Source organism: Thunnus maccoyii, chromosome 21 (assembly GCF_910596095.1).
Source record: "Thunnus maccoyii chromosome 21, fThuMac1.1, whole genome shotgun sequence".
In the NCBI taxonomy this organism is placed as follows: domain Eukaryota; kingdom Metazoa; phylum Chordata; class Actinopteri; order Scombriformes; family Scombridae; genus Thunnus; species Thunnus maccoyii.
In genome coordinates, this window is record NC_056553.1 from 8,686,488 (window position 1) to 8,707,329 (window position 20,842).

A 20,842-nucleotide genomic window follows, 5' to 3' on the forward strand; every position below is an offset into this window, starting at 1 on the left:
TAGAAATAATATGATAGAGAGGAGCAGTGAGAAACCGGTCACATACAGTATCTACACCAATCAAGTCGAGGAAACATGGCTGTCTGAAAACTTTCTTTTCCAGTACCTCATTTGAATGTGTGCGATTCTGATGTTTCGCTCGGTCTGAGGCATTGGAAAAGGCCTTGTTGCAGCCTTCATGTTCACACACATAAGGTTTCTCTCCTGTGTGGGAACGCAAGTGAGTCTTAAGATTTTCCAGACGAGAGTAGGCCTTGGCACAGCCTTCAAACTGCAGGAAGAGAGAGAAGAGGAGGAGGCCATCACTCACACATCTTATATTTTATTACCTGACCCTTGTGTTAGCAGGTTACATACAAAGAAACTTTTCATCTGCAGTAACATAACGTGAACTGGACAAATATCCTTACTGTGCACTTGTGTGGTTTTTCCCCAGTATGCCTGCGCATGTGGACCACCAGCATGTATTGTGCCTTGAAGGGCTTCTGCTCTCTAGAGCATTCCTCCCACCGACATACGAACTCCTTCTTCTCCCCGTGGATGTGGTCATTGTTGATGTGCTAGAAAAGAAGATGAGAGAAGTTGAATCATAGCAATTCTTGTATTATTATAAACAGTTGCTGCGTCTTTAAACGAGAATTAAGGAAGAGCTGCAGTAAGTGCCGTGTTATTTCGCCTTGAATTAATTTGTTGCTCAGCTTGAGGAAGTTTTTGCTCTGCAGCATAAGAAGCACATATAACATTTTCTTTCCTGTTTTCCTTCTCTTTTCATGTGGTACTTTAATTTCGTCTCTTAATTCTTTCCTTCCTTTCCAGCTTTTGTCTTTGTCTCCCTAACTCTGTTGAAATCTGCAAAAAGACTGGCAAAAAAAAAAGCAGACTTGTGAGTCTCAGTGTCCGATTTGAACAGGATTTTCAAATAAAACCCTGTCACTTCGCATCACATTGGGCCCTCGCCCCTCCGTGACAAGTGCTGACAGTTGTGCTGCCGTGGCAACTTCCAATCTGAGGCTTAGGAAGAAGGGGAGGTGAGGAGATGGGGAGAGAAAATCAAAAGTTCAGTCAAGGCATCTGAAATGCGAAGGCTTTACAACTCCAGCCAAGCATTATATCTGTGAGCACCACCTTTCTCTTGCTCCATCCCTATCTCTCTTCCTTTTCTCTCTGTCTTTCTTTTTTTCCCTCACTAACTGTCTTATAAAAACGGCCTAAGTGGTAGATGTTAACAGAGGAATGAAGGAGGTGAGGAGAAAAAAAAAAACACACATACAGACGTAGACCCTCTGGGGATGAAGTCAACATCTGGCTCTCTTTCAGAGACAACAGTGTGTGGTGGCCTCTGAAGTGCCTCCCCGAGAGCAATTTAAACCCAGAGAGACAGACACAATATCCTGACCAAAAGAAACCGGTATTATTACATTCCTGAGCAGCGGAGAAGTCTTTTTTACCTTGGGGGTAAATGCAGGGGGACGGATGCGAAGAGGAAAGAAGGGAAGGGGATAAATAGAGACTTGACATTGAACACTCTTAAATGTCTGGGGGGAAATGTGCTTTCTTTGAGCACTTACTCACAAGATTGTTGCTATATAAAACATGCAGGACCAAAGAAAATGAAAAGTATCCAGGGTCAGATCCCCTCTTGGCGTGTCACTGCCCTGACAATGGCATCTTTGTACTTTCCAATGCCCGCCCCTCGGCCAGATCATGACCCCCATACACAGCCATGACTATGGCATCCACTAGAAAGCTAACTACCCTATTCTTAATCTTTCCTCAAGACGTTTTGACCCTAAACCTCTTCTAACTGCAGCAAAACTGCACTCACGAGTCAGTGCAGCAAGAGGAGGGTGCGAGTAAAATTGACACTAATATATAAGCAAAGGACCTCCATTATTCTCACTTGAAATTTTTCCATTTTAAAGTGACAAAACAAGACTAATTCCATGGAAAATGATTGGGGACTGGATGACCACAGATGTTAGTGAAGTTTCCCCAAGATTGATCTCCTCCCCACCTCGGTCAGAGCCTCAGAAAAACCTGACTCGTCTTCTCCTTTTCTTCCTCTCTGTGAGGGAATCCCTGTGGCAAGCGATCGGTCTGTTGTGAGCAGCGTTCAATATCTCCTGGCGGAGAGCGATGGGAGAGCGCTGTGGTGTTGGATCACGCTGGTGGCTGGCACAACATGAGTGTATGCGCGCGCACGTACCCACACACACACACACACACAGATACACACTCGCGCCGTATTTGTACAAATGAAGGAGGTCGTTGACGGGTGTGATGCATGAGCCTCTGAGCTGACAGAGAGGGGGACAGACACCACGGGGAGAGGGGCCGCCGAGAAACCTAATGGCATGATCTAATGGCAATTCTTATTGAATCAATAATCTCCATGCTGAGCAGACAGGCCCCGTTGGCCGGCTAAATCGACAAACAGGTGCTGATAGCGGCGGTGCGGCAGGTTATTCATCTTCCCCCTGCCAGCTTATCGGCCAACAACTGTAAAAACGCCACCAAGATGGATTTAGGAGGGAGTCGCACGACAGGGAGCGCCAAGCGCACGGACACAGGGGACACTGAAGCCATCTGTGACGTATGAGAGGTGCACACACACAGACACACATACTGTATATACACAGATGCTGTTTTTCTTGGTCCAGACCCCTGCTGCTTGGGTTGATGGCAAAAACAACTAAACATATAAAGCACTAAAACACAAAAACAATTTTACACTTGGATTGGTGTTTTTATGTTTTCTAGAAAACGAAAGCCTCTGATTTCAAATTATTTTCTGTCCCTTCATGCCAACGCTCAAACCCACGCATTACTGTAATACACAGAATCCTATCATTTTTCTCCAGCATTTGCCCACTTCAGTATCCATCTCCATGTCTCCTTATCAAACTCTCTCTGGGACACAAACCTCATGCATTAGAATGCAAGCGTGCATGAAAAGAGGGCCTGTTTACAAGGCAATTTCACTAAGCCGTGGGACCCGCAACACCGTTTAGCTTTATCAAACACCGCCTAATAAATCATATGCTCTTTTGTGATGTCAGTTGCTGAAGTGCTTTGTGTGAAGGGGAAAAAAGAGCATGAAAAAGGCAAAGAAGGGAGGGAAGGAGGGAGGGAGGAAGTAAAAGGGGGAAAGATTGAGTGAGGGAGGGAAGGAGGGAAGAGGAGAGTAAGTGAGTGAGCGAGCAGGGGGCAGGGAGCTAGAATTGGCATGTGTAATTCAGCACAGTCTTTTCATCTTAGAGTAAGATACTCTAGACAGATAAGGGGCCTAATCCTTCTCCTGATCAAAAAAAATCTGCATTTTACCAATTAAAGGCCTGCGCCAGCAGCCAGAAAGGGGGGCTGCCTTCAGACTGCGCCCGAGTTTATCTCCCTTTAACACCGGGGAAGCGAACAGCAGCCGCCTCAACAAGGCTGCACACAGGGAGAGCCGGCTCCACATCTAAGAACAAGGACATCACAGCGCCACCTATGCAGATGACCTGGAACAGAATAGTAACTGCGGAGGGTAGGAAAGGCCTGATGAGCTGTGAGAACACACACATACAGACCACCAACCCAATCCCAGTCTACAGCACCCTCCCCATCTGTTACTAGCAGGCCTGCTATGACAGAACAGACTTTCCAAGTTTACAAGCCAGAAATGCTTCAACCTTTGAGGGTTATAAACACACAAGATCACAAATTTGTTTTCAGAGGTCAAAGTTTAACCTTTAGATAAATAAACTATGAAAGCTATAAACTATAAAATGATACTGACAGTCATTTTATCACACTAATTAATTTCAGCATATCAAAAACAACTTTCATGCTGATTCACGTTCAAACAAATTGCTGTGTATTTTGTCAAAACCTCAGAATCAGACGACTTTTTCCCCCCATATCAAATAACTTATAACACCGCCTTCCTTTTACTAAATACAATATGGCTTACGCTTGTTTTTTTTCCTCATACAAGGGCAGTGAAAATGCATAGCTGCCTTGTAGATTTCTCAGCGGTGAAGTATCAGTAATAGATCAATGAGAAATAATAAAAGATTGTTGAGCAGGGCCACATTAAGGAGTTACGGGAGTGTGGGGTTGGCATCTCTGGCGACAAACCCGAGTGAAAAAAAAGCCCACTTCAAGAGAGACATTAAAGAAGCCACCAGGCCTTATCTTTAAAAGTACTCCCTCCGAGGGGAAAGAGGGGAGGGAGAGAAAATGAAAGAGAAAATGAGAGAGGGAGAGGGTTTATGCCCAAAAATGGGGGAAGCGAAAGAATGTCGAGCCGAGCGGAGAGGGAGATGGAGAGGTAGAAGTTGAAATGTAATAAATGAAATAAATACAGCAAACTAAAATTGACACCCGCCTCGCTTTTGCTGACTGGGTAGGCCAGATAAGTGAGCTAAATTGCATAGATCTGATGTTTATCTTATCGCCTGCACCAAGAGCGCTTAAACGCAGATGATAAAGGAACGCTGTGGCATGTCATGGTGAGAGCATGTTTGAGAGTGTAAAAATATGCATCAAGAGCGTGGCAGGAGTGCTTTTGAACAAGGTGGAAAGCGATGAGGGTGGTGTGAAGGCTTAATTCTAAAATTAGGCCAACCACAAAGGAAAAGGGATATTTGAATCAGTGCAGCCGTTACTTTTAATACTTCATAAAGCCATTTAATTCATGACGTAGATTGTCGACGCAGCAGTGAAATTTTTGAACATGCTATGACTACCGTTGCCAAATATGAATCCATGTGAACTGTTTTGCTATATGAATGAATAAACTTTCATAAGCCGATGGTTAAAACGGGTACAACCAAGGAGAAACCGGTATTTTTTTTCTCATCATGTTTTCTCCCCAAAGCCATTTCAGAAGACAAGTACGGGGGAAGGGACGCTCCATTGTTTGGTTATATGGAAATCCCCCACCAACCCCACCCCCCCCCCCCCCCCCCTCGGAGTGTGTGAGGAGAGCCACTGTGGTCCAAATACTGTACTTATCCTATTACTGAGGGGGGTGGGGGTGCGGAGAGATAAGAGCATTTTCTCGTCCGCTCTGCTGAATTAGAGGGCAGGGATTCTGTAGGCGAAGACTTTTATTGGCATCTCTCTGCATATCTGCATGTGCATAGAAAATGAGAAATAAAATGCAATATCAGAAAGTCAAATGCCAGAAAAAGAAAAAAAAAAAAAAAAACAATTCCAAGACGGAAAAAATGGAAAACTAATAAGGATTTTGTTGGTGTCTGTCTACACGGCAATCTGATAATAGGTGCAGCTTGGCAAGGTTAGTCTGGATAGTATAAGTGGAGGAATGAGAGGACGTTGCTTTGTTCAGACGGCCACCTGGTGTGACTACAGTAGGGGGAGGATGTGAGCAAGCTTTTCCTCTATTAAGAAGCCATCCTCCCCCCCCCTCTCCTACCACCTTAACTCATCCCGCCCCTGAAACAGGGGCAAGAAGTTGTCAAGATCCTCAACCTTTGAGCCGAGCCCTTCAAACACGGGAGGCAGCCCATTCCGCGCTGAGGATATCAATTATAGATAGGGGTTACCACCGCAGCTAAGGATTGCAATGTCAAGACGGCAAATAGACAGCTGTGGAGAGCTGAGGATCTTTCTATCAGATGTGTGGTGATGTGTATTTCACGTGCACATGTGTGTGCATGTGTGTGTGTGTGTGTGTACACTCTGGCGTCCCTTGTTTACAGCATCATATTGGTGTATTTTCACCACTTCTCCAACTTCAGTCTGCTTTCTCGGCTGTGCAGTTCACAGGCCGCGTGAGAGCAGCAGAGCTAATAGCGTCAGTGTAAGTAGCCGTAGTCGGGGCGACACAACCATAATGTCATTAATATTTAGTTTAACAGTGAGCCCTCAGGCGCAACACGATGAGAGCCATCCATCTCCCGGGCTGTGTGAGAGTTCTGATAACAGACGGGAGGAGGGCTGGTCCAGTGTAGTACACAAAGCTCACATCCTGACTCTGGGAGGCTTAACCCACCAAATCAGTTAGCACCGTTCAGCTGTGAGATGTGCTCTCCAGCTTTTGAGCCCATTACCACCGTCTCTGGATCCAATCAGGAATCCAGCAGCAGTATCAGTCAATGGCTGCAGTTCTGACTTTACTATAGACTGCTGCTGCACATAACGCGCAGGCAGGCTGAGGGCTGATAGGAGGCATTGTCCAAAATAGTACAGCTTCTGTAGTTTTTGCTGGGATCCACTGAGCTCGAGGACATTAACTACTGAAACAATCACAGTATACAAAGCAAAAGGCATAGTGGTTTCTGTTTGTGTTTTCTGAGCTGCAAATATTTTTTATGGAAGAATTTACCCCGTCTATTTCAAACCACTGTGGGCTGCAATGCAGAAGATCCTCTGTTTGCTTCTTGTAAACACACACTGTTGAATCTCCCTGTTTGCCTACATGAAAATCTGCTCTCGGAGTGCAACCTGAGTCTGCCCACACATGTTTCACCTAAGAGTGAAAGAGCAAACTATCTGCTACACAGTGAAAGCAGATTTTTTTTTTTGCCTTTCTTGCTCCTTTGTTACCCGTTATATAAAGCATCTCAAAGACTTTCTAAATCGTAAAAATGAACATAATGTGCCCAATTTACTGACGCACCATTACAGGATTTCTGGATATTGAAATTTTGCAGCTGTCATTTGGAGCTGCCAACATGTGGTAAATGCCTGGTGCAACTTTACATGGGCAATCAAGTCTCTGCTGGACATAAGTAAAGCAGCTTGTTTTTTTTAATAGTATTTGTATGTTTTTGTGCTACTAAATACTCACTTGCACTAGCTGCTCCTGCGTGTCAAACTCGCGGCAACAGTTCTCCCAGTGGCAGTTTGTCTCATAAACCACCTCTGGCTCCTGTTTGCTCTCATCCTTGTCTCCTTCCTCTTTCACCAGCGTCATCCCATCAGGGTGATCCTAAAAAAACAACAAGGGGACAGTTCTTGTACACAAAGCAAAACACCAGGCAAAACAATGTCATGAATATAAAATGCATGATGTGACCTTATATGAGGATCCAGATAAAACACTAGAAAGGATTCCGTAACACCATCTAAACCTGTCATATAAATACTCTTTCACAGCCCTGCTGGTTCACATGAAAGGCACAGCCATAATTGATTTGGTAACAGGTCTCAGCCACTGAGCCCCTGTGAATCTGGCCTTCTATGGCTGCCTGGGAAAGAAGTCTGGAGAGCGGAAATGTAGCGTTGAAAGCCCCGCTCTGTATTTGGGGGTTGTTATACGACAGGACCGGGGCGAGTATTTAAGGAATCTAACCCCCTCTTCCTGCTGTAGGTTGCTCTATTAGCCTAGACATATTTCACTGTCACAGTTAGGTGGCTGAGTAGAGCAGGGCGGGTGTGGGCTAACGCAGGAGAGCCCGGGCTTCCACCACACACACACCTCAGGCTGTATCTGCTGCTGCCTGACGGAGGAACAGCTGAGTATAGACTCTAATAAGGTTTTTCCTGCAGACGCAAACACACCGTCTGCCTACTGTATTTCACTTTCATTTTTCCAGCCACTTAAATTTTTGATTAAACAAAAACAATTTCCTTGTAGTGTCCCAAAGATCAATGGATTGTTTGCTTCGGAAACTGTAACTAATAAGAGCAGGGTGGGAAACTAGCACCAACAAACAGCCATATACAGGTAAATACAGACTGTGGCTGGTGAGCTTGTTTATTGCTGCAGCAACTCTGGCAGGTGACCACCAGCCATTATATGTGTTTCCTATTCTAGTGGAAAAATCTAAAAATAAAAACCTGCTAGTGGATTCTGGGATTTAACAACCGGTGTTGAGTGTATTAATTTTGCCAAATGGGCGTTTGCCTCATAACTAAACAGGCTCCTATTCTACGCAGTCAGTAACTGAGTAAAGTTTTTGATATCTGTTAAGAAATGTACTGTAGATACCTGGACACTCACTGCGCCCGGGCTCGGCAACTCTTCCTCTGGTTTCATTTTGGAGCGTTTGTGGTGCATCGGGTCTCCTGTGCTGCTCACTGCAGATTCACTTGTTGGTTTGATCTGTGGAAACAGGAAATATTTGAAAAAACTCCCAACTTCAATTTCATCCTTTTCAGCTTCTCCTGGCATGGCGTTGACTATGTAGACAATTAAGTTTTTTTATAGTTCTTTTGTTATCCTTTACAGTATTATTAAAAATGCATGTGATCCTTATAAGTCAATTAATCATTTACTTAATCAACCAGCAAAAACAACTATGGTTGAACTGTAATGATTTCCGTACCCTTAGTCCCAGCTTTAACTGTGCAAATGAAAAACTATGCAATTCAGTGTATCACATTAGCTACCCTAATCATTGCAATTAAAACAAACCCATGAACCATTTCAATGAACCATTTGCTGAACCAATGGATGACCTGACTTTGGCCCTGGCTTAAATTTGCCCTTAGGGGAATTCTTGTTACATACCAGCTCGCCAGAATAGAAAAAAGAAGTAGTGGATTTTAAACTTCTGGAAGAGGAGACAGGCTTCCTTTGGTTTTTCCTGATCGCTTCAGGAAAACGTTTAATTCCAAAATGCTGTTAGTTTTTTACAGGACACTTAAGAATTGTAGCGATCCTCTCAGTTTTTGCAACATGTAACACATTTGTCTTGCTATCTTTGCTGAAACATATGAGATTCAGCTGTGGCCCCAAAGCAATATTCTGTTTATTCAAGAGAAGGAAAAGGCAATTTTGGTGTGCTAAATTTGAATGAAGCCTCATTCCCAATAACACAAAATTCAAGTGATGGGAAACAGCAGGAAGGACTGGTAATAAACATTGAATATTTACTTCAAATGCGGGCCCGCACATACAGTAAGGGTCTAGGAAGGAGAGAAAAAGTCCCTTTGGATCCATCCATCCATGTCAATATTCCCACTCTATATCCTTGTTCTCTCTCTAGTGATTAATGGAGTCAGCAGTGGGATTCTATGCTAACAAGCCCCTTGTTGTTTGCTGCAGGCACGTTCTGGGCTGTGCTCGGCAGTCTAAAAACAAGAGACAAAACAAGTAGGAGGAAACTCCCAGGAGATGAGTGCTCGGAGGGGGGGTCCTGCCTGTACCATGTTAGCTCGCTACATTTCGCAGAGATGTGGCTGGCATGCGACGCTGCTATCTATTACCTGCGATGATGAATCGCACAGGCGCCTGCCGCCGTTCTCACCTGTGAGGAGTCGTTGGAGACGGCTGAGCGCTCACTGGCGCTGAGCCCAGAGGGGGGGATGCCAGGTACGGGCCTCTGGGTGGCGAAGGCCGGCGTCGGGTGGATCAATGGCGGACTGTGGCCAAAGGCAGAGCCCACAATGCCTGGTTGGCGGCCAATCAGCTGCTGGTGCACGTGCAAAGCCACCGGGGTTGGAGGATAGGCGAAGCTTAACGCTGGGCTGAAAAGAGATGAAAACAGGTTGTTTTGGGTGAGATATGAATAATGAAATTATAACTTTGTGCTAAAACATCAGTTGCAAAGGCAATGAGGCAAAAGAGGAGAAACACAGTGAATAAATGGATTGTTCTGGTTAGCTCCTCATCCCTGAGGACAATCTGACAGGAGATGGTGTGGTAATGCTGGAACCACAGGGCTGGCGGCAAATCCTTGCCAATGAATGTTCAGCTTGTTAACACACTGTGAATTATCATGTGGTCTGTGTAAAACAATATGTCATTCTTCCACTGGGCAAATGATACAGTTGATAAATAATTCGGAGTGTATCGTATAGCCTTGTAAATAAAGCAGAATTATGTCCCTGTTACTGAGTTGTTTCCTCCCGTAGTTTATTTTCCTTTAACGTGAGTTAACTTTGTTGACCCTGTGGTGTAAAGTAAAAATCTCAGAAGCCACCAAACCTCCTCTGGGGTCTCCAATAACCACAGGTGAACCACCAGATAAACACAGATCTGTGTGGCTCGACAGCAGCGGCCTCCATTCATCCTGAGCTCTGACGCTTCGCTCTCGCCGCGACCCATATGTCTGCTGATCTTATTACGAGCCGAGTGGAAATCAATGGACCGAGACACATTTGGGGGCCCATCCGCTTGTCATATCACTCATCAGTCTGTTGGCTCTGGCTATTTGGGTCCTGTCACTAGGACAGTGGCTGAGCGCACAGTGTGATTGATCAGGCTCTTCTTACAGATCGCTGATCAATGGCTGTGGGTGGGGCGATGGATCTTTCCTTTTCCCTTCCCTCTCTTCTTTTCTTTTGCTTCCCTTCGTTCGCCTCCGGTACCGGGGCGTGATGTATGTGATGTTTCCATGAGGTGTACTAGATGACTGACACGAGCCGCCGGGGAGGCAGGCTGACTGGCTGGCTGGGAGATCGTCACCCACATGGGGGTTTGACATGGACGATACACACACAGACACTTATTCACTCCACCACACACCTCCTTTCCCCTTTACTCTCAGACACACATGCAAAAAACTGCAACGTAACTAGGGGGTATCATGCTAATATTGAGGGAGGACACACAGGTTTTGTATTGCAAGAGTGCTGTATGAAAAATACAGCACTCTTGCTATCAATGATATTAGACAAATCAGTTAGAACTTCATCGCTTTGGGAGAGCCTGCTGTTTGATTCATTATTGGCATGTTAGTCCCTGAATGGCCACCTTGAAAGAAACAGTCAATCACAGCTTCTGTAAGACATCCTGACAGGATAAAAGTTATTTTCATAACTTTAAAGGGGCCATTCAGCATTTTTATCGCACTTACATGAAATTTGAGGACTCACAATAGACAATAGATTTTCTCTTTTCTCCCAATTTTGTCTCAATTATGGGTCAAGCTCCAGAAACACTGGATCCTACAATTTCCATAATGCCACTTGATAACATCTGTCATTAGATCTCCCCCCCTACTTCCTCAAAGCCCACACCTCCTCCAGTTTGCAATGTTGTTTCAAGCCCGATCCGAGATACCCCATGATGACATTATGTCTTTGGAAAACTCCCTCAACAGCAACAGAAAAGGGCTGTATAGTAATTTTTGCAGTGAGTAAACTTAACTTCATGTGTGAAATCAGTGGAATGCCCCTTTCTTACAATAAATAAGGGTTTTAAAAAATAGTCTTCAATGCAGGAAGGGACAGTCAGCATCAGTTTTCTATCCTCACTGGAAACCTTTATATCTAAGAGTAAATTAACCTCTTACAAAGTTAAATTAGATATTTTTACGGTTATGTCTGTAATAAATTCAATAAAACACATAGATATTGTAGCAGAAGCGGTATCTGAATAGACAAGGAAAATCATATAGCATATCTAGGAGGTATAGTGCAGAATAATTTAGCATAAGCACCTAATCATTGAGATATATGACCACGTGAACTGGGAGCTTTAAGAATAATACATGCAGGATCATTTCCAAATCACATTCTACTACCTGATGGCTCCGGCAGAGAGGTGACCGTAGGAACCGCTGGTGGATGAGCTGGAGCGAGAGTTGTTGAGCATGGTGACGAGAGAGTTGGGCGAGTTGCGAATCATGGTCTGCAGGTCAAAGCTGTGCTCAGAGAGGGGCGAGATGGGCAGGGGGCGCTTCCTGCTGGGCCGTGATGGCAGCCTCGGGCTCGGGAAACGAGAGCCTGCGGGATAAAGGGAAGAGGAGATTTTATTTAAGAGTAAGGTACAAGGGAAGAACAAGTGAAAACGCAACGTTTAAATGTCTGATAAAGCCGTAAATGAAGCGTTATCTGCTCCCTCGTTTCAGGCTTTTTTTTGGAGAAGAGCGTCTGTTAAATTCCTAAAAATGTGTTACAGATCAAAAGAGAGCATTTGCGGGTTTATACACTTTTCCTGTTTGACTTCATCCAAACCCTAACCTAATCTAACCCTAACAGATGACATTTTTGTCAATCATCAGACAAAAGGCTCATCTGAATGAGTGTTCAGCTGTCACTTGATGCACTGCTTGCATTTCATCCATGAGAAAACATGCCTTTTATGTTGGAGAAATGCTCTGACTGTGTATGGTAATATTTAATCAAGTCCAATTTGACTCGTTATTCAAATGCAATCAGTGTTGACTGGAAATACTAAAAGGGGGTTTGAAAAGGTAAAAGGCGGAAACGGCACAACCATTCTCTCTGCACATACAATGAGCCACGGGTAGAGATTAAAACATGACTTTTGTTGTCTTTTCACATGGAGATGTCACAAACAAGACAGAGAAAAACAGAGGGAGATGGAAGGAGGGGAAAAAAGCACCGAGGGGATGTCGCGCTTTGTGCGTGAACTGACACAATGACTTTGTGACTCAAGACTTGGAAATAAAACATTTTGAGTTATTTTATAAAGGCAGACAAAACCAGCTTACGCAGCCCCGATAACCCCCCTCTATATTTACGTCCCCCACAATCCATCCATCTCCCAAACGTAAATGCTCCATCTCTCGTTTGACACATCCAACGATTACAGAACGCTCCATTCACATGGTAATCAGAGTGTGTGGATGTGAATGTGTGTGTGTGTGCCTCTGTGGCAGCAGCGGTGGTGTTCTGGCATACGTAGGCCTGAGTTTCGACTACAGCATGAAGCTGTATGGAGAGCAACACCCCCTTTACATTGTCATTGTATGGAAAATCTGTCCTTTTTTTTTCTTCATGTCTTCGTGAGGAGGGTGTACACACATACAAATCCCTGAGCGTACACAATCACTAAATACAATTCAGTCCACTGTCATGTGACGTTCCTTGACATGTCTGCTTCACCGTTTCATTCAGCTTGAATCATATGTCTAATCCCTTTGCAAAAAAAATTGTCCTTTATCCTCCTGGATTGAGCAAAATAAAACCTTCTACATCCAAAATCTGACACACCTGACACTTTTTTAACAAGTCGAATCCACATGAGTGTGAGGGACAGCCTCCACTTGTGGTGAATTAGGAGAAGAGGGGTACTGCTGAGGAGAGGGCCGGCGTCCCACCACTACAAAGCCTCATGGGATTGGTGTTTATTAATGCGCAGCCCAAATGATAAATCGGCCAACCGGGGAGACAGAGAGAGGAGCGTCCTGGCTCGTAGCAGGACTGTCCCTCTAATTTCCTCTTGATTTATGGACGGGACGGCTGGTTACGTGCCGCGTCATTAATTCTCACGGCCAGGGAGGGTTCAGGCAGGCCGGACTGACGGCGTTGGAAATAAAAGCTGGTTCCAAAACTGGGGTTGAACATTCGTCGTCACACCTGGGGGCCACCTCAGAGGGACGCTGTCACAGGGGAGGCCTCTAGTGTAAATAGGCTGACCAGAATTTTTTTGTGTAACAGAATAGTTGATTTAGGAGATAAGTAAAGACACTTCTGGACATGAAAAATAGCAATAATCCTGTTTCTTAACATAACATTTTAATTACCTTTCAACACAAAGACTTGTCTCAACATTTGTATAGATAAAATTACTCTCTGTCTACTAAAATTACAGTTCATAAAGTATAATTAATAATTACAATTAATTGGATTGTTATACAAAATGTGTTCAAAATGCTTAAATGTGACTAAAAGTGAGCCCATTAATAAGAAAAACATCTTAATACAGGAAATATAGCACAGAAATGATCTAATAAAGACCACAAATACAGACTTTAGTGATCTATGAGAGCCTTGGCACTAATTAGGCAGTAAGAACGTAGACAATAGCCCATTAAAGCGCAAATAGGCAGGACAGGCCCATTGTTTCATTAGCACAGCTCTCGCTGAAGGTAATTACACTGATGTGAAATAGACTAAAATAGCCGCAGTAACATGGTAGCCCAGATTATCAGTGGAAGCCTCTTGATAGACTCTGCTCTTTGTATGTTTTTTTTTTTTTTTTTTTTTTTCTCAAATCCAACAAAGCTTTAAAGTGTTAATTTTTCAGGCGTTGGAACACACATTGTTGAAACATGATGAGTTATTACCAGCAATGATCACAGGCGATTTTTAAGTGAAGAGCACTGCATCTCCACTTAAATTTGGCCCTATTTGTTTTGTTTCGGTCTATTAATCTTAAAAAGTGACAAAGAAGAAAGGATTTCTCCAGTGATGAATGGTGGGACATTCCAATTCCCACTTAATAGCAATTAATTTTCTGATACCCGCACAAGTTTGGCTAGTTTTAATTAGTTTGTTCTGAGGAATACGGGGAACTTCACCCCGGATTTCCATGAAAGCGGCGTCTGCCTGACTAAATACATTCTCATCAAAGGGAGCGGGGTGAGGCTGTCCGACCTTTCTAAGATTCAGTGTGCGTTTAATTTCCTATTTACACTTTAAAATAACTCATTAGCATAAGTCCTCTGCACACAGTCCTGAGACCAACACATTAAGACAATGGCTCATTTAAATCATGTCACAGTGAAGTTGCAGGTCTCTCCTCGCTGCGGTTGAGCTGTAGCTTGATCTATATATAGGACAAGCTAGGTGTGTTATGAAAGTGCAGTTTAAGGGTTGAATTCCCACTGGGGCCACCCATGCTTTAATATGCATGTGTGCACTAATAATACTTTGAAGTGCAATCCCAGTAGGCGTGGATTTGGTAAGCGTCTTTCAACCAGGGCTCATTTTTGGTGAAAGTTTTTTGGATGTCTAGGTTACCTAAAAAACATCATTTCAATGTGTAGTCAGGACCTTCTACATACTAAAATATATAGTAGTTATATGTAGCCTGGATGTGTGTAAAAATGTTTCAACCATATTTATCTATGTTTTAACATCGACACCTACACGTTTCCACACTTAATGGCATAGATAAAAACATTCATTTACATGTTGCTGTAGAGTTTGAGAAATGTATCCTACTTCTTAAAATAAATAAATTAAAGACCTATTGGATAATCTGAAAAATGCACGGTCACAAAGCTGAAAACATCTAGGAGATACATGGTTTTCACAGCACGGCGACTATATGCAAAGCCGAATGATATATTATATTCATTCAACTTGGTCGATGTGTTAGTATCACCAAGGTAAAGTGTTGAAAGATCAGTTTTGGATCTCATGTCATAATAGTAATATGATCGTGGGTTGTGTCGCTACACCTTCTGAGAGGTTCATGAGTCATGCGTGAGATCGATGCAGACTTACTTTCCATCGCCTGCAGATACTCCATGTGCAGAGCGCTAGCACTGCTGGCGCCGGCCGTGGACGCCACAGAGGGGAGCAGGTCGGCCGTGTACGGGCTCCGGTGGCCCGCCAGCAGAGCCATTTGGTGGTAGTACTCAGCTGTGGTCAGACCTGTGTGAGGAGCTGGAGCGGGAGAGACAGTCCGGTCAGCAAAGAGGAAACAAAGAAACCAAAGAGTGAGGAGATGAAGACGATGTAGAGAAGGACATTTTCAAAAAAAAAGATGTGGGTAGAGAGATAATATTTGCAGAAGAGAAGGTAAGAACAGATAGAACATAAAGGGGAAGAAAAAAAGAATTAGGTAGTGAGAAAAACATGACAGGGAAAGCACCTGCACTGCGTTATAAACTTGTGTTCATTTACATTAGATGATAATCAGCTCAGCAGAACAGTAATGAGCACATTAGCAACACCATCAAGTTAAGCAAAACAGCTGCACAGGGAGCGTCACCTGAAGTAGAGAGTCTCACTGGGGATTACGGGATGCTTGCTCAGAGATTACAGTGAGTGTGCATTAGTGTTTGATTGATGCATTCATGCCGAGCACAGCATAACTGATCGTCTTACAATACAATTCTTAAAAAGCCTTTTCTCCTCTTCTTTCTGTTCCTTGATCACTTGGAGAGAGTGCACAAGTACATATATGTGTGTGTGTGTGTGTGTGTGTGTGTGGTAAGAGTATGTGGGCTGACACATCTTATGCCAGAGATGGTGCTTGTGCGTCGTACACATCAGGGCTGCAGTCTGCAGATATGCAACCTGCTCCTCGACTCTGTTCCCTTATAGGAAAACAAAAGGCCTAAATCTGCCCAGATAGATCTGCATGCATAAAGATACAGCAAACGATTTCTGCCTCCACTTTACTTTCTCTCTCTTTTTCTAAATGCCTCTCTTTTCCAAGTCATTCCCTTAGTTATAGAGTGCTGTAAGTCCTTGAACCGTAGCCTAAAAATAAACATCTGGCGGTGGGCTTCCTTATGCAAATATTCTAAGAAAGAGAGAGGGAAAAGACTAACACTGTGGTTTTGGATGCAAATATGGAATCGGTTCAGACCCACAGAGTGCTGCTGCTCTTTTTTCCCCAATTGAAGAAATAAATAAAGAAACACTGTATGAGGAGATTTCCTCTTAAGGCTGGCCTGTATGCCTGCAATATGCATCCATGATTGGTTGAATGAATGTAAGAAAAAATTCTAAATTAATTCGATCTGGGTATTATGTCTTCAGTGGAAAGGGGGAGTTTCTTAATTGTCTCCACTGTTCCGCCTTAGCTTTGCTTTTGCATTCAACCATAATGTGGCCCATTCAGTATCCACGCACAGAAAAGGGCTTTGCAGAATTTCTAAATCAGAAATGCTGGCATCAGAGTGCGATCCTGGGGGCAAAAAAGGGGGGAGTGGGGGAAGGCTGTCAGTGTGGCACTCGACATGGAGAAGGGAGAGACGTGCCTCAGGACTTGGTGAGCCACCGGGTGCTCCTTCAGCACAACAATAGGATCAGGGGCAAGCCTACCTCTGAACTCACACGGAAAAGAGAGAAATATTGTGAGGGAGGAGCAAAAAAAAAAAAAAAAAAAAAAAGATGTGAAAGCAAATGTGTGGCAGCAAGAGGGTGGCACTAAATCCCACCCACTTTAAATCTCCATTAGATTCTGTTAATTAATTCATCATTATTCAAATGTACTTTTTGGTAGAAGAAAAAATCTTTGCATATTGAAGTAGGAGGCTCCCTGTAAGCGTGGTGATATACTAACAACACAAAAGCTGATGGGTTAATTAATCACCAGATTGATTAAAGGAGTAATTAGGTGGCTCATTCACAATTCACAGCCTTATGAATTGAAAGAGGATCGCGTGGTAGGTTGGAGAAACTATTTTGATTTAAAGCAAGCTGAGACTGGTGCACATTATGTTGTGGTAATGGAAAATTGGCGGGTAGAGAGTTTCAGCTCGAGTATACACTTCCTGTTCGCAGAAAGAGTAGAGTGCACGAGAGGGGTTGAGTGAGGCTGCGAGCACAGACTCGTAGTTTTCACATAGATACAGCTTTTAACAGACCTGGGTGAAATGGAGTTGAGTGTGCTGGTGTGGAGGAAATGCCCCAGCTATCTGCCGTTTCAGAAATACACTTCAACACAAGATGGGGAGTTAAAGTGGGTCTCTGCTGCTGAAGTGCCAAAAGGTTGATGGCTGAGGACATGAGTGCCGGAATAGGTCATCGGGCCATTTCAAGACCTTCAAGGTGAAGATAGATTTCTGGCAAATAAGCTCTTTGATCAGCTTATTTTTAATGGTGGAAAATTTACAGCAGTTTTATCTCTGACTCTTTTTTTTTTACCTCTGGATGGTACAAGACACCTTTGCATCATCTTAAAAAACTAAGTCTGCAACTAAGGATTTTTTTTATTATAGAGTTATTATTCTGGACATTAATCTATGAACAAAAAATTAGTATATATGACTTAATTAGTCTTCAAAATGATCAAAGTTGTTGTTGATTCATTTTCTGTCAAATCAGTTAATGAGCCTCTTGTTTCAGCACTATTAAATACTAAAATCATCATCAAAACAACACTAAGCTGCTTTTAGCGTAGCTTTTAGCATATTTATTTTAAAGCTGGAGTTCTTCCTTCTGGATTTTATTATTATTTTGTATTGTTTTGGGTTGTTTTTTTTTTTTAATCTTTTTAATTTGAGTGGTTCTGGTGTCCACTGTAATTGATTTCCCAGTCCACATCCATCTTGAGATCGCAGGAAACAAATGCTCCCTCCTGTAGAACACAATAACCCCCACCCCCCACCCCCCCTCACACACACACACACACACACACACCCCAACCCTGAACTTGAATCCGACCCTCCCCCGGTGTGCACAGTGTAACTGTACGTGACCCTGCCGCTCACTGATGCATCCTCCAGAGGTCTCTGACATGACTCACAGATCAAAAGGATTAGCCTCTCTCCAACCTGCGCCCCCACCCACACGGATCACGCCACACTCATAATACTGCAATCCACACACTCCCTCCCTCAGATAACATCTCACCAACCCCTGAGTCTTAATAGAGATGGATCTGGTTGCCTCTCACCTGACCTCCTCTGATCTCAAACAGGAATTAAACTGATCCAGAGAATCGAGTTCCCTCCTACTATCAATCGAACCTTACTAATCAATTTCAACAATTATTTTTAAGGGTCTACTGAGTCCTTATCGTCTATTTCTGCTCCGCTGGGGTTGTGTGCAGATGTGCATGTGCGTGCTGAGTGTGCATCTGCGCCCCTGAGTGTGTGTGTATATGCGTTGAGCTTTGTGTGCGTCGGTGTATGTTTCACTTTATTCACCATCTGCAGGGCTGAGGCCCCGGGTGGCTGACAGAACGGAGATGGAGGGGCTGCTGTGAAGTGAACGGATGTAGTCCATGTATGGGTTGATGTAGGGGTGCGAGGGGTGAAAGGGCGACTCCGCCCCCACGGAGGGGTTCCGCTGGGGCGAGATCCGGATGAGGGAGATGTCGGAGAAAGCTGGACTGCCCGCCAGCGCAGGAGGCCTGCAGAAAAAAACACAGAGAAAAAGGAAATATAGAAAGGAAGTGAGTACATGTTTTGAATGTGCTTCAAAACTTAGAGCACTTACTGAGGAAAATGTGTGTAAGTGCTGTAAACAGTGATGCTAATTTGAGTGATTTTTAGACAGTAATCACAGGAACACTCATTTTCAGTTGAAAGTTTGAGTGAAGTTTAATGAAAGTTGAAGCTAGTGTAAACATTCCTGCGATAGATAATTCTCATAAGAGGATAGTTAGATCGTAACCGACATCTCACGAATGAGCTGGACGTTTTGAAATGTGCTAACAGGAATCAGACTAATTAAGTAACATCTTGAATTATGCACTGATTCAGCTCTTTTGTGACCGACATGATATAAACAAAAGATAAAACATCAATAAGCCACTCGAATCCGCACATTTACACATGTAAAAGCAACAACACGCTCGTTTCATTAGGCCTGGCTGGCTCTGAACAAACAGATTCTGCTACCGTGGGTGGACTGGCGGTGGCAAGGCCAGACAAATGGACTGTGACACTATCTCTCTCCCTCCATCTGCAAGGCAGAGAGGAGAGCGCTGCATTCCAACTGCTCCCTACGCAGACATTTCCTCAGATCAAAGGCAGCTTTCACCACTGCATCTTAATCAGAGGGAAATGTTAGACCGAGCTCACCGCTGACCAGCACCAGACAAGCAACGCTACACCACTTTACTCAGATGGCTTCAAACTTGGCTTTGAGTTGAAACTGTGTACAGAATTGCACATGGTGGCTACAACGCTGTGTGAAAATCCACCATTGAGTCTCAGAGAAAATTCACGATCGTCCTTAAAATAGGAAATATGAACACAATCGGGCTATTTTCTTTATCAAAAACCTTTCCTGTGAACTGTCTCTCTGGCCTGAGATGTGAAATAAAGTTGAGAACAATCAGGAAAACTTCTTAAGAGCCAAGTTTGAGATGAACTAATTTGTCTCCCTTCTTATAATTGGCTAGGAGGGCTAGGAAACTTCATAATGATGGCCTTCACCACAAAGGCCTTCCCCTGAGGATGTGGAGAAATCCACATATCAGCCAGACATTAACAGGCTAAGAGATTAGACTGAATTAGCCCCTCCACTTCTCTGCCGCTCCCCGGTGGACCAGTCTACTGTGACAAAAGACCCCAGGAGAAGGAGAGGATGAGCGAAAAGGAGGGAGGGAGAGAAAAAGTGGAGGTTTTTCAAGAGGGAGGTGAGATGGAGGAAAAGGGTGGGAAAAGCTGGGAGAAAAGGGGAGGAAAGAGTGAGAGACCTGGCCCAGAGTTTGTCTCACAGTGACCTTGAGGAAGGCCAGGGGAGCGGAACAGCCCAATTACGACCTCCGCCCCGTCCCCTGATCCCCTACCGGCCCCGCCGTCCCTCCACTTCACAGCCCCCCTAATGAAAGAGCTCAGGCCAGGGCCAATAATGAGCACCGAGGAGCGGAAACAACACACACTCGAGGACATATGTGTACACAGGCATTCACACACACAAACTTTAGTCTTCAGGAGCCTTTCTGTAATTAGCCCAAAAAGGGGCTCTGGGACCATTTTCAAGGCTTTCACTGCGTCGAGTGTGTGACAACATGTCTCAGTGATGCTGAGGCAGGTGTATGAGAAAAGGCCAAGAGGAATCTCAGAGGAATCCTCGCTGTTAAAAGTGCGCGAAGGTGACAGATTTAGGGATTGTATCTGACACCGAAAACACAATGGTCATGGAATGTTTTTTCTTCCCACCTCCATTCGATTCGTGCATTTCTGCACGTCTCCTGTCAAACAATTCATGAGAAATGTTTTACTTCCTCCACACCAAGCAGGCCATGCTGAGGGCAACTGTGCACTTCAAAAACAGGTGTGTGTGTGTGTGTGTGTGTGAGAAAGAGAGAGAGAGACAGAGAGAGAGAGAGAGAGGGAGAGAGAGTGTGTGTTTATGATAAGCAAGTCATGTGCCCACACGCCACCATTACATGCCTCATTTGCACCGATCACAACACAGCTGCAGAGTGACGCTCACTTTGATGTCACATGGTTGACCAAGCATCTCACACACACACACGTACACACTCCTGCACAAAGGAGCACACGCAAGTGAAGAGGGAGACTCTCTGTCACTTATGACGACAGAAAACAGAACA

At 44.1% G+C, this 20,842-nt stretch overlaps 1 protein-coding gene across 1 annotated transcript in view; it reads right to left on the reverse strand.

Annotated features, from left to right (window-relative positions):
- gli3 (GLI family zinc finger 3) overlaps positions 1-20,842 on the reverse strand; it is a 59,962-nt gene that overhangs the window by 6,659 nt on the left and 32,461 nt on the right. Inside the window, exons 3-10 of the mRNA XM_042400032.1 lie at positions 18,480-18,685; positions 15,100-15,261; positions 11,424-11,625; positions 9,204-9,423; positions 7,943-8,056; positions 6,800-6,940; positions 411-560; positions 107-271 (exon numbers count right to left, since the gene is read on the reverse strand). Coding sequence (XP_042255966.1) covers positions 107-271; positions 411-560; positions 6,800-6,940; positions 7,943-8,056; positions 9,204-9,423; positions 11,424-11,625; positions 15,100-15,261; positions 18,480-18,685 — 1,360 coding nt within the window. The remainder of the gene's footprint in view (positions 1-106; positions 272-410; positions 561-6,799; positions 6,941-7,942; positions 8,057-9,203; positions 9,424-11,423; positions 11,626-15,099; positions 15,262-18,479; positions 18,686-20,842) is intronic.